The sequence below is a fragment of the Labrus mixtus genome, chromosome 8, assembly GCF_963584025.1.
Source record: "Labrus mixtus chromosome 8, fLabMix1.1, whole genome shotgun sequence".
Lineage (NCBI taxonomy): Eukaryota > Metazoa > Chordata > Actinopteri > Labriformes > Labridae > Labrus > Labrus mixtus.
Genome location: NC_083619.1, coordinates 12,476,133 through 12,489,884, shown reverse-complemented (window position 1 = coordinate 12,489,884; position 13,752 = coordinate 12,476,133). Strand labels below are relative to the sequence as shown.

The 13,752-nt window shown below is 39.8% G+C and overlaps 2 protein-coding genes across 2 annotated transcripts; one reads left to right on the top strand and one right to left on the bottom strand.

The window, feature by feature from the left end:
• Positions 1-3,107: 3,107 nt before the first annotated feature.
• Positions 3,108-7,985, top strand: LOC132978990 (E3 ubiquitin-protein ligase MARCHF2-like). Its single transcript, XM_061044413.1, has 5 exons — positions 3,108-3,431; positions 4,458-4,750; positions 4,848-5,043; positions 5,734-5,943; positions 6,648-7,985. The coding sequence occupies exons 2-5, from the start codon at positions 4,566-4,568 to the stop codon at positions 6,801-6,803; spliced, it is 747 nt and encodes a 248-aa protein (XP_060900396.1). The 5' UTR covers positions 3,108-3,431; positions 4,458-4,565; the 3' UTR covers positions 6,804-7,985.
• Positions 7,986-8,861: 876 nt separating this feature from the next.
• On the bottom strand, positions 8,862-13,553 carry LOC132978991 (ras-related protein Rab-11B). The gene is made up of 5 exons (XM_061044414.1): positions 13,318-13,553; positions 11,061-11,256; positions 10,376-10,569; positions 10,053-10,133; positions 8,862-9,527 (listed from the first exon to the last, which is right to left on the bottom strand). Exons 1-5 carry the CDS (start codon positions 13,355-13,357, stop codon positions 9,382-9,384), a joined length of 657 nt encoding a protein of 218 aa, XP_060900397.1. The 5' UTR covers positions 13,358-13,553; the 3' UTR covers positions 8,862-9,381.
• Positions 13,554-13,752: the final 199 nt, after the last annotated feature.

Genomic DNA, 13,752 nt, shown 5'->3' with positions numbered 1-13,752 from the left:
TTTAAGATGATTTCATTCTGAAATGTTCCCAAGACTAAATATCAACTAAATACTGCTGAAATGTAGACAAAGCATATTGAACATTAGTGTTAAGTATTCGTGAATAGTTGAATATAATTGTAATATTCATAAAACAAAAAGTGTTCACTGGAAAATGAGAGAAACTGAATTACAGTATTTCCTTCCACTGGAGCTCATGAGGACTCTGACAGCTGACAGCTCAAAGGATCACGGGACAGAACTGCAGCAATCAAGTTATACTCTTATTGAAAGCCAAACGTTGTGGATAAGTTATGCAATCTGTCTGTCTTCACATATCTGTCTTCCTTTTTCTCTATCAGTCAGTGACTTTCTCCCACTCTAAAGTTCTTTCTACTACAGAATAACTACTGAATACATGCACTATATTCATGTCATTATTAAGTGGGACAATCAGACTTTTTTTTCATCCCTAAGGATGTCTGCTTCGTCATTCACACAACTTCAGGCCATGAATCCAGTGACCATTACTAAAACAACAGGCAAACTAAAACAATTATTTCAAGCAACCACGAAAACTTTTTCTACATGGTCAATGAAGTGTCACATATCGTATTTTGTAATGTTGTATCATATTGTTCCATATCGTTATTTGTAGTAACGAAAGAGTAACGTAACGTAACGTAACGTAACGTAAAGTAACGTAAAGTAATGTAACTTAAAGTAACGTAACGTAAAGTAATGTAACTTAAAGTAATGTAACGTAAAGTAATGTAACGTAAAGTAATGTAACGTAAAGTAATGTAACGTAAAGTAACGTAACATAGCGTAGCGTAGCGTAACGTAGCGTAACGTAGCGTAGCGTATCATGTTTTGTTGTGTCATTCCGTGTCATATCCTATTAGTGTATATCATTTGGTATCTTATCGTTTTGTATCCTATCCTATCCCACCATACCATACATTATCATATTGTATGTTGTAATCCTCTTATATTCTATATAGGCTACCTTCATATTTTAGTCTACCGTTATTCATTTAAATTGTATTGTACAGATGCTACTGCTAAATATTTCGCTTTGTCATTTAAATGTTATTGCTTTTCTTTTCCTAATAGTGGCTAGCTGCTCAAACATCCAAAATGTGTGATGGGTAAATGAACAACTGGCACATTTGTGTATCTGTCAGTGTTAAAGTCCACTAACACATGTCTCATGATATCCCACACATGCGGAAAGGTAGTGTCTCGTGATTTCTTTTGGACTTTGACCAAAGTGTTGGGATAGCTTACAAAAAAACTTGCTGTGAGTTATGTGTGTGCGTATGTGTGAAGATCCCTGTTCTCACTAATATACTCAGATTACACTGACTATGACGGGACCTTCTCTTTTTTTTAATCCAAAGGGGGCCAAAGGTAATAAGAAGAGGTTGAGGGAGAGTCTAGCTGTTGTTTAACTAATGTTTAAAAAAATGACCTGTGGAGGTTAATATTTTACATCAGACTATAGACACATTTCAGAATTCACAATGAGGTACATCTTACAAAATCTACAAATTATCATATCTTGTCTTTAAGATGCAAGATTAAATGTAACTATTACTTGTTATAGAACTATTCACTTAGGCCCCCAAAGGCCGAAAGATCTATGACCAAGGGCTGACCAAAACTAGATCAGTGGGAGCACTGTATTCCTTGGTTGAAGTGTGCGGTTGTGTTTGCTTTCAGGCTTTGACTTTGCTTTTTGGTGGGTGATCACTAAAAATTATTTATTTTTACCAAAGACAATGAGGTTCATCAAAATCAAATTCAATGAACTCTACAAAGTGCAACTGTTATTGGCAGTAAGTCAATCGGAATGCAGCTTTTTAAAACATATTTTTGGAGGATTGTTACATTTTCTGATCATCACTTTTGTTTAACAATAAAAGTGAAAGTAAATAACAACAAAATTAACTATGTATGGTCAAGGGAAGATTCACGATGCATACTAGTGGAGCTACTATGAATCAGTTAAAAATACCTTGAGAAATTAACATGGCAGTTTTGTAGCCTAAACCTGACTTTTAAAAACTGTATCATTGGTCCGAGAATTGACTATAGTACCTTGTGTACCTAGTGAATGTGTATGAATGCGATTAGTTTTAATAATACTGATAAACACATACACAGCCTACATAGCAAACTCTGGCACCAGTGTGTGAATTGGTAGGTGTGACCCAAAAAGAATACTTCATTTCAGAAAAGATCATAGTGTTGTGTATGATCAACCAAAATTTATTCATTTTATGTACAACTGCACTTATATCAAACTTAACTTATTCTTAATGCAGCAAACAGGGTGTCATGCATTACCAACTGATTTTAACCTCTGTTGTAGCTCAGGCCTACTGTTGTTGCTCAAAATGTCATACAAAAAGAACAGCAGATTGCAGTAATAGCAGAATACCTTTTCCATAAAATATCTAAACATCTATCGTTTCATCGTTTAAACAACCGTACCAACTCAATTCTGCAACACCCTGAGAGGGTAAACTACATGCTGCCACCTAGCGCTTTTATTTTGACATAACTTACTTATTATGTTTTTAGATAAAGAACAACGAGTGTTTCTTTGCTCAAAATAAACCAACATTGACGTATAAGAGAGGCTGAAAAAAATCAGGCCAAATATCTCGTAAACAGGCACTACTTCACGTTTTTTGCTTTTGTTTGTGCTTTGTGATGCGTTCATGAATACTCGTAAACTGACCTTCTAACGCTTCGAGACGGTCTTACTGTACTTATGTCCCCTATGGTATATTATAATGTTAGGAGTTGGAATAGTAATGCTATAATAAAAGTTTTGTTTTTTCTTGATGGCTGATTCGTTAGCGTTATTTTATGCTCCACAGCTTAATGTTGTTAAACAATAAAATCGCTTCACAAATCAAATATTAACATTGATTACTTTTATCATTGGTTTGACTGGACTTCCATCTTTACAAAAAATCTGAAAACACAGACTCACCAGTAGTCCTTACATCCGTACTGATCGAATTACACTCCTTGATAACTGGTTTATTTTTTTTTTAAGTTTCCCTTGATTTTATTTTACCAACGACTTTGAAGGCAGCATTGAGTCACATGACCAGTGCACAGCTGAGGGATGCTGAAGTAGGCTTGCCTGCTGCTGCTGGCTTGTTAGCCACCTTAGCTGCGCTGGTAATCCTGGCAGACACAGCCGTTTTCTTCTCATCCTTTCGAGCAGAATTAACCGAGGGAGATATACGACACACAATGGAGAGGACGCAGCGCATGTGGTTGTCGTTTGTATTCCCTGTTATCGCCAGCTTTTGGTTAGATGTCAATGTTATAGTTTATAGCTAGAGCTGTCCGGTTAGCTCATCTAGCCCGTGTCTGGTTAGCGCAGGGCCAAAGCCAAGGCCAAGCGAGAAAAGGGAGGCCGTCGTCAGGTGAGTGAATGTATGCTATCGTCTGTCTTTCACCTTGTTCACCAGCTTTTCATTCACATACATCACATATCGACTCGTTTGTGCACAACTGTTCACACACTTCACGGTGGTTATAGATAACTGCTGGCTTTGTTAGTGCTTCTGTAAGAACGACACAGTGTCAATAATGTGTAGATATGCCAACAAAGGCTGTCACATCTCAGCTGCTCATCTTCGAAACCCCGTGATAGAAACAGTAGTAGACGATGTAACTTTAGATTAGACATACACACCTACACATGGCAGTACGAGGAGTTATTATTGTAGTGTGCATGATTAAACATCGTTAAACCCCCCGATTACAAAAACAATAATAACATAGGCTCATACGTCCCCATGGTCTGGCTCTAAACGCACTGAGATGTTTCAATACTTGTGAATTTTTAATAATGTTTTATATATGTTGAGTGTCAAATGGGGAAAGTCTGAAGGGCAGTTATGTGCATTCTGTGTTTTCCCCCCCAACACTGTAAATTCAAGCCCTATTAAAGTCATTTAATCAATTGTGCTAATTAATTCTATCGAAGAAAATACTTTAACACATTAAATTAAATCCTAAATTGCTTCATAATTACCCCAAGGTTAAGTCCTACATGTCTTGTGCCTGTGATAAACATTCATCTGCGGCAAAACATATTTGGCATTCTTAGCAGCTGTGACATCTCAATTTTTAACTAATAGCTGTAGGGGTTGAGCTTCACAACATGCCTTTGTACTGATTGACCCATTTGGTTAATTTGAAATTTTCCCTGCTTTTTTTTTTTTTTTTTGAAGGTTTTTGATGTTGTTTATTTCCAAAAGACTAAATGTCCACCCCCTTTTCAGACTTAGAGTTTGATCTCACTTTGTTCTCCCCGTTAGGATGTCACCTTCTCCTGTTTTAACATGGTGTCACTGAGGAGAGCAAACAGTCTTTTATTGTCAATTCAATTAATCATCGCCGTCTGTTCGTGTTCTTGTTATAATCCGCTTTGCTTTCTTCTGTAGGTGGGCAGAGGAGGAAAGAAGAAAAGTGGAACATCAGATTTTGTTTCAGACCCTTCTTTGAAGACGCCTCCACCATCATCTTAAGTCACTGTCACCCTCCGCTGAGACATGTCTTCATCAGGATGCTGCCACCTACCCGGCTCCCTTTGTGATTACTCGGGGAACGCTGAATCTGATGCCTCCAAGGATTTGGAGGAGTCTGATTCTAACACACAAGCCCAATATATTGCCAAGGTGACGGCAAAAGATGGCCGCCCACTCTCCACCGTCGTCAAAGCGGTGAGCCTGCAGAGGTAAGAGGGGGAGGAACTCGCATTGAACACCCGTGAATATACTCTAATTGCATTGTTCTTCGGTTGATCATGGCTATGTCTATTCTTTGCTCCACAGCGATGTGGGCATGTGTCGGATTTGTCATGAGGGAGCTGGAGGGGAGACTCTGCTCTCACCCTGTGACTGCACCGGCACACTGGGAAAAGTGCACAAGAGCTGCTTGGAGAAGTGGCTGTCCTCCTCCAACACCAGCTACTGTGAACTCTGTCACACAGAATTCACTATTGAACGACGACCACAACCACTCACACAGGTTAGAGGGTTTTGTAATCTGAGAAAAATGCTTTAACTGATTTGCTAACATTGATAAGGTATGGTCATTCATATTACTTATTCTAGAAGGTCACAACTTTCTGAGTCTGTTTCAATTGGCAGAATCATGTTGTTACAGCCATTGCAAAATAAAATACACCAGTTAGACAAATAAAAAATGAACACGGTTATTAGTATACAGCAAAATCTCTATAAACAGGTTCTCCATATGAGTACAGAATCTTTATGTGAGGGACGAGATTTTAAGTGTGTTCCTGTGGACATTTGTAGTTTGAAGTATCATCCACTTGTCTTTCATCTATGGTTGTACGCAGTGAAACAGTGTGGAAGCAAAAGAAGTGAAGCACATCGACTGTAATGTAATCTTGGATCCAATCAGAGAGCATCTGGAAATAGATTAGCTTGTGTTATTCTCCATAAACAGACATCTGCATAAACTGTAGGTGCAGCGATCACTCAGGTGGTCTCTACACTACAGATCTTTTCTCTCCTCAAGTTGCTCGAAAGACTGTAGTAGAAATAATGATCAGTCTAGTAGTTGTTGAACGCACATAGAACAGCACAAATTCCTGATCGCTCTCATGGGCTCAAGTGTTGACAAATGATAGCAGAATGGTTCTGCGGTCCAACCTAATGTTCTGTTGGATCAACAACTTCTTCCCTGTCTCAGTGGCTGAAGGACCCGGGCCCTCGCAGTGAGAAGCGCACCCTGCTCTGTGACATGGCCTGCTTCCTGCTCATCACCCCACTGGCCGCCATCTCTGGCTGGCTGTGTCTGAGGGGCGCCCAGGACCACCTGCAGCTGAAGAGCAGACTGGAGGCTGTGGGCCTCATTGCGCTCACCATCGCCCTCTTCACCATCTACATCCTCTGGACACTGGTAATTACTGCATTGCTTTAGATATTGGCCTGTAACGGCTGAGAGAACTGTATACAAAACTCCTGTTTATGGTCTTTTATACACAGATTGAAGGTTTTCTTTTCTCACACCCACACATTGGTTTGAATATCTCAGTGTCCCATAGAGAGCTTAAAACAAATGTAAACTGACACAGATGCAATAGATAGACAACCATATACACCGATTCATTATCTTCCGTTTATATCTACAACCAGAGTTACTATTTGGTTATAATATGACCTTGAGTAGCCTCTGATCAAAGTCAAAGAAAACAAAGGTAGGGGAATGTGCAACATGATAATCTCACGTATAGAGCAGTTATTTGTTTGAAATGTATGCTGACAGGTCATGCATGCATACACATAACTCAATAAGCTGGCTTTACTCTTAAATAAGAGACTAAGCCTCTTTTCTCCAACTTGATGATATTGTTTTAAAATTGGATTTATTGTAAGGCTGACACCTTGTACAGAAACTTAATTATTTAATCTCCAGGCAAGGAAACCTTCAAAAAGACAAATTGTGAAAGTTTAGCCCGTTGTAGCTCGTGAGCAGCCGTGCTGTAACTCCTGTCCTGTAGTCAGACTACTCTGTCTCAAATGTCTTGCTGTCAGTTGTATTATCCTCTGGTCTCACCTCCCGTCCTATCTCCCCCCCCCACTCTTCTTTCATCCTAATCTCAGGTGTCATTTCGGTATCACTGTCAGTTGTACTCGGAGTGGAGGAGGACCAATCAGAAAGTGCGCCTGCTCATGCCCGACATGAAAGGAGCACACACCACCCAACGATCTGTGCCGACCAAGTCGACCAAGAAAATGACTGACGAGACCATCGTATGAGTGCGGAGCAGTGCCGAGAGGAATATTTAAAATAATGCCCACTGAAGCACTCTCTAAAAAAAACAAAATTAATCATATTAATGAACTTTTGCACTTCATATGGACCATTCTGATAGGAGAGAGCTGCTCTCTTCTCCTGTTTTCTTTTATCGAAGCACTTGATGTAAAATATGATGGTATTTGCCGACCACAAAGAGTGGTTTTGGGAGGAACTCATTCCGGAGTCACAGCTGATGTTGAGGTGCTGGGATGTGAGACCGACTGAACACATGGATAATGGACTAACCAGCCCAACCGTGTGTCTGTGACACAGACTTAAGAAGAAATACTAAGACACAAGCTAATGTAGCAGGATATAACTGATTCAGCATGCTACTACAGTATAATATGAAACATATTCACTACCTATAATTCCCCCATGCCCCTTCACAATGTATTTAGCAGTTTTTGAACAAAGGGCAGCCATGAGCCTGGCAGAGGATTATAATCTTACAAACATGATAGACAAAGTCTATCTGTGAATATTCTTTATTGACAAGCAGAGAGGGCAACAGTTGCTCATACCAACCATCTTGTCTTTAATCTGAAACCTTTAAAGTTCCCGGGTGAGGCTTTATCATTGCAGTCCTTATAGTGGAAATAAAATAATTTCCCTGTTTGGACATTAGCTAAGGCGTCACGTATTTATCACACTTGTAACGGGGTCAGTGAAGACTGAAGTATACTGAATAACACCAGCTGCAGCTGTTAAAACAGCAGAACAGCAATGCTGGTAGAATTGGAGGTATGGAAAGTGTTAACAATTGGATGATGTCTCTACTATTGTCATACAAGTGCATTACAGCCCTGCTCCACTTGTAAATGCACCATTCATTGATGAGCTGCCTAGTATTGACCAGTAGTTTAACGTGCGTCACAACGAGACACGACTTCTAACTGAAGAGATCCGGCGGTCGGAATAGTGCGATTACAGATTGTTGTCCAATAGAAAAACACTGAGAGGTATCAGAGCAGGCTGGTACTCTGTTAAGGTGCAAAAGACAAATGTGTTCTGAGATGTCAATCAATGTATGCAGCGTATGCTAAACAAAGTATTTTGTGTCATTGTAGTCTTCCTGATGCATCCCCTGAAAAGTTGGGTTATTGTGCAATAAAACACGAGGGACTCCGGGACTAATTCAATGTGAATCGTGATGTGTCCGGTGGTTTGAGGTCATTCTGCTTCTAACGATCCTCATGTGGTCTTATCTAATAATCAATGACTTTGGGGGTCATGCCCTGAAAATATGTTTTCTTATTGTTTAAATACTTAGAATGGTTTCCCCATGTAATATATTTGTGCTGGGAGCTGTTTGATATTGAATAGGCATTATCAGGAGGACACTTAAAGTCTGTATGAATAACAGTTCAACTTAAAGGGACAGTTTCACTATTTGTACTTTACTTCAGTATTTCCATTTGAATCTGTTGTTTGTTTTTGCCACAAACAGGCGCATAAGTCCACTTCCCATCTGTCTCATCAATAGTCACTATTTCATTTTCAGATTAATTACATAAAATATTTAAATGTGCAAGTTTTCCAATGCTCTGAGCCCCTTTACGAACGAGCAGCCGTCACCAGCTCCATCCAGGACCAGTTTGCCCTTTAAGCTTCTGTGATGTTTTCATGACATGAACGATTCTTCATATAAATAGATACAGCTATCCAATGTTCACACTGAAAGATTCTGTGATGTGTCAAAATAGTGTGTGGCTCAACGTTCTTCTTCCCAACTCAACTAAATAATGTTGATTTTTATGGCGACCTGGAGAACAAACAATAGCCCAGAGTACGACGTCATGCTGTCATTGTCCACACCAATGAGGTCATTTAAGCCCATTTCTAAACTGTATCGATGCATATAGACCCAGGGAGTCCGTACCATATCGACCTGGAACAACAATAAAATACAGCTTCTGCATTGAACAAGCAAGTTGGTGAGTTTAGTGTGCAGACACAGAGGTCATTTCATTTTTTTATTGTGGTTTTTATTACTAGAAAAAAAGGACACAGCAACATAATACTGTAAAATTTAATTTCATGGCATTAATATAATGTATGTGAGCAGACGAGCTATCAAAATCAAAACAACAAAAAAAAGAATATTTTTTTTTACACAAAATGAATTAAGCATCAGCAGCGTCACAACCACTTTTGAGATGATGACTGAAGGAGGAGGAGGAGAGCCCAAAAACAGGACGGCTGGTACTACGAGAAAAGGCAGAATACAAAGCCAGGCCTCCAACACGTGGCAATAACTGTCTACTATGGACATGTCTATGCTTACAAAGCTACTCTGCTACTCTTTCATGGGTAACTGCAGTGCCATCAGTCCTGTTTTTGCACTGTTGTACCTGGGTCAGATTATCATTTGAAATCTATTCAAACTTTGTGGAATTGATCGACAACAGTATTGACCCCACTTCTCCAAAAAGTGCAGGTTCAAACAAAATTCTGCACCCCAGGCAGACGGAAGCATAGCAACACTGGATTTCAATTAATAATCGACCCAGGTGGAGGAGGGATGGTTGCTGAGGGTTACAGGTTCTGACAGCACTGCAGTTTGCTCCCCCTCTGGCCGTCTGTGGTGGGGGGCACGCTGATGTCCACCACGTTGTTTCCCGGGGACTCGTCGTGTGCAGACCGCTCAGCGATCTGTTTCTGCGAGACGATGCGGTAGATTTCTGTTTTTGAAAAGAAGAGTTGTTTTAGAGGAAATCCTAGATACCTAGAACATTAAAAGGCTGGGTTTGTTTCAGGCTGCAGCAGCTGTCTTAATTGTATAGAAATGTGAAAACACGGATAGATATCAAACAGGTAAGTACTTCAGTTACACTTTTCCACAAGACAAATAAACTTCCCACACTAAGAGGAAGTTACACAAGAGAAGTTCAGTTTAGTCACCAGAAATAACTGGTTTTTAGTTTCTGCTGTTGTTTTGATGTTAGATATAATATCTGTCTGTTAATACCAATAGTTTCATAAAAGTCTAAAGGTCAATGTTTTAAGATTTCATATCGGTCAAAGGTTTAATACGAGAACATGTTTTAAGGCTTAAACAGCAAAATATAATGCAAAAACTTCTCCTTCTAATTACACACATGGTGTTGGTTTTATTACATTATAATACAATGAGTTTTATTTCTCTTTATTTAAGTTTATAGTTTACACAACATGGCTCTGTCGTAAGTTCTATTTTGAAACCATACCTGTGAGGATATTCTTAAAGGCTTCTTCAACGTTTGTTGAGTCCAAGGCTGAAGTTTCTATGAATGACAGACTGTTCTTCTCTGAGGATGAAGAAACCAAAAATACAATTAACAGAAAAATAAGCAAAATATTCATTATAAACACACAGCAAAATCATGATTATGTCAGCAGTTACAGTAAGAGAATAAAGAAGGAATTTTACTTTTTGAAAAAATCTGGTTAAAGTGGAGTTATTGCATAGAATGTCATCTGAATTAAATATATTTAAAAACATTTAAAAATTGATAAAAATAAATGTATTTATAGTCATGAGAGTCTGTACCTGCGAAGGCCCGGGCCTCGTCTGTGGGCACGGCCCTGAGGTGGCGCAGGTCGCTCTTGTTTCCCACCAGCATGATGACGATGTTGTTGTCGGCGTGGTCCCTCAGCTCCTTCAGCCAGCGCTCCACATTCTCATAAGTCAAGTGTTTGGCTATGTCATACACTAAGAGCGCCCCCACCGCTCCTCTGTAGTATCTGTGACACAGAGAGAAAAGGTAGGTTAATGCAGATCCCTTCAAAGTCTGTTTTTTGTTTTGTTTTAAGAATGTCTTTCTGGGGATCTCTTAAACAAAGAGTATTCAGTAGTTTGTGAAATCTGTTCTCCATTTGACCTTGTTTAATATAATGTTACCTTATTTACAAAAAAGGCACAAGTTTCATCTTACCTGCAGACACAAAGCTGTGAAAAAAAATCAGATTTAAGAGAGGTCGAAGGAAGGGTTACGTTTCTAAACTACATTTAAAGTTATGTTTGACATTAAGCAGATACACAAATATTTTTACTCATTGATGAAAAGTCTTGCTTCGTAGTACTAAGGCTATTCATAGATCAAAAGCTGCATCAACATCTACCACCTAATCTGATAGTACATATCTAACAAGCTGCCTCATTCAAACTGGTGTAAAGGATAAGACTGCAGCGCTGACAGTGTTTCCCCACACTGAGGTTTGAACTCTGGACTCACGCTGAGGTGATGGCTCTGTAGCGCTCCTGTCCGGCTGTATCCCAGATCTGAGCCTTTATCGTCTTGCCGTCCACCTGGATGCTGCGCGTGGCGAACTCCACCCCGATGGTGCTCTTGCTCTCTAGGTTGAACTCATTCCGTGTGAATCGAGAGAGCAGGTTGCTCTTCCCTACGCCTGAGTCCCCGATTAACACAACTGTGGAGGGAAAGAGAGGGAGACGAAAAGATGAGGTGAGTTTGTTCATAAGGGTGATGGGAGAGGAACGGGATGAACTGTATGTATCAATAGATTCCAGATATGCTTCTGTTGCAGTTCACCTAAACACTGAATTCAACTAAACTAATGAGACTTCATATGGGATACAAAAAACTACTTCTCTGTAAGTAGGAATGTAAAACACAAACACATAACTTTTTTATAATCTCATTTTAAATAATATGTCAGGCTTAAACTAAATGAAGAGGATTTGTTTTCATCTTTGTAACGAAACAAAGGATTATTTTTTCTGATCCATCAAAACAGTTTCTCCGCACCATCTATCAAAAAGATAAAAGTATGGATTCACAACAGATCAATAAATAATGGGTGAAAGCACACTGTGTTGAATAGTATAATAATGCTTGTGTTTTGTATAGAACAATGTGCTGCTTGAATTGTCAAGTGCTATTGATCATATCTTCTCGCTGACTGTTAAAAAATTTATAATTTTAGTAGTTTTCTGTATGAACTTTGTTTTGGTTGTCACTGCAGAGGGAAAGAAAACAACAACTCAAAAAGCCATCCCCCTAAGTCCATGAATAGGATCTGTTATTTAATTTATTCCGTCAAATATGCCTGAAGGATAAACCACTAAATAAAGAAATGCTATAGTCTGTAATGGCTCTCTGCCAGGGTTTTGAAGAACCATTTTCAGTATGTGCAATTGAATAAATCAAAAACTGCAAAAACTTGACCTTTCAACACAAGTTTAGCTCGACAAAAACACACTGAAAATGGTTCAATTCAGTCACAAAAGATGAAATCTTCTATCTGATGTCAGTTTAGCGTCATTTTAAACTTTGAGTCTACCCCTGTGATAACAAAAAGAAGTACAGTAGTTTTACACCAACACTGTCAGTATTGGAGCTTTATATTGAGACTTTATATTGAGACATCTGGAAGAATAATTAACTTCACTGTTGGGTTTGAAAACGCTGTTAAGCATTGGCTAATAACAAGCTTTGTTTCAGATGAGACATCAGAGGAAGATGATTGATTAGTCTCCTCACTGACCAGTCAAGTTAGTGTCAGGAGGAGCAGGCTGCTGTTCTCAGCACAGCAGCAGAGGTGGAGGCCTTTTGTTTTACCCCTCCCTCCGCGAAAGGAAATAGACCCGAACTCTGTCCCCCTGTCGACATCGCCCCGGTCCGGGCTGCAGGAAGCTGATAACAGGCTTCATCAAAACCTGAATCGACAGTTTTAGACCGCCTTGCCCTTCCTGTTTCGGCCGGGTACACAGACGATGGCTCGTCCAGAGAGGGAGACAGTTAGGGAGGGAGGGTGAGAGAGGGAGCCCTCGCCTCCGGCAGATGCCCCATTCATCCCACAGAGGATACTTTGTTACATCTAAATGGCCCTTTGGCTTCTGCAGGCCCAGGATGTTAATTTGCCACAGGAGCAGATATCAGGATCAAAGGGAGCCATTCTGGATCCAAAATGAAGATAAACAAGTCTACCTAAGTCTGGTTCCCATCTTAACTGACCAGGCCCATTGATTGTCTTTATAAAGATATTACACAAAGTTACAAGAATGACCAATATTATAGCAACTGGCAAAGTAACAACCCTGATGTGAGGAAGAAGATGATTGATGAGGAGAGGAAGAGGCTAACAGGCCTTTAAACAACCTCATGAGGGGGATGAGCAGAAAACATCAGATGTCAATCAATAGACAAACAAACTAACAATCCAGCTCTATGAGTTGACGAAAGTTGCACACAAAGGCTGAGCGCGGATAGGGTGTTGCATCCTTCACCTATAAATATATCTGTATAGGCGTTGTAATGTTACAATGACAGCATTATGTTGTAATAACATTAACCGATTATCATCCGGGCAGTTTCCAACAAAACATTAGTCAGAAAATTGAGACATTTGCCCAGAGAATATGACACAATAACAGACTAGGAGCTATTATTAAAGCATATATTCGTCGGTGAGTAAAGGGGGGATGCAGTCATCTTTTTCCCCTTTTTTTTTTTTTTTTTTTTTTTTTACCTTTGAACAAGAAATCGTATTCATCGTCTCGGTTCCCCATTCTGGACGAGGCCGCTCCAGCGCTTGTCTCCGGAAGAGGATGTGTGAAAAGTATGAGTATGAATTCGTTACAGGACAGAAAAAGAATAAAGGTTCAGGTTTGAGCTGAGACTCTGCGCCAGTTTTGGCTGTCAAGGCGAGCTGCTGCTGGCCGCAGAAGAGCAGAGCTTCAAACTCTGCAGAGGGAGGGGAGGAGTCCCTGCGCTGCACATAGCTGCCACACGGGGGCGCTCTTTACTGACATGCCTGTAGATAGCCTGTCCCCTGTCAGGCGCACATTCAAGTCATTTAAATCTGAATGAAATAATAACAGTGTCAGGCTACAAAGATTGTCCCATGATTGAAGTTCGTTTTAATGTGTGGTAGGCTATGTGTAATAAATGTTTACACAAGATA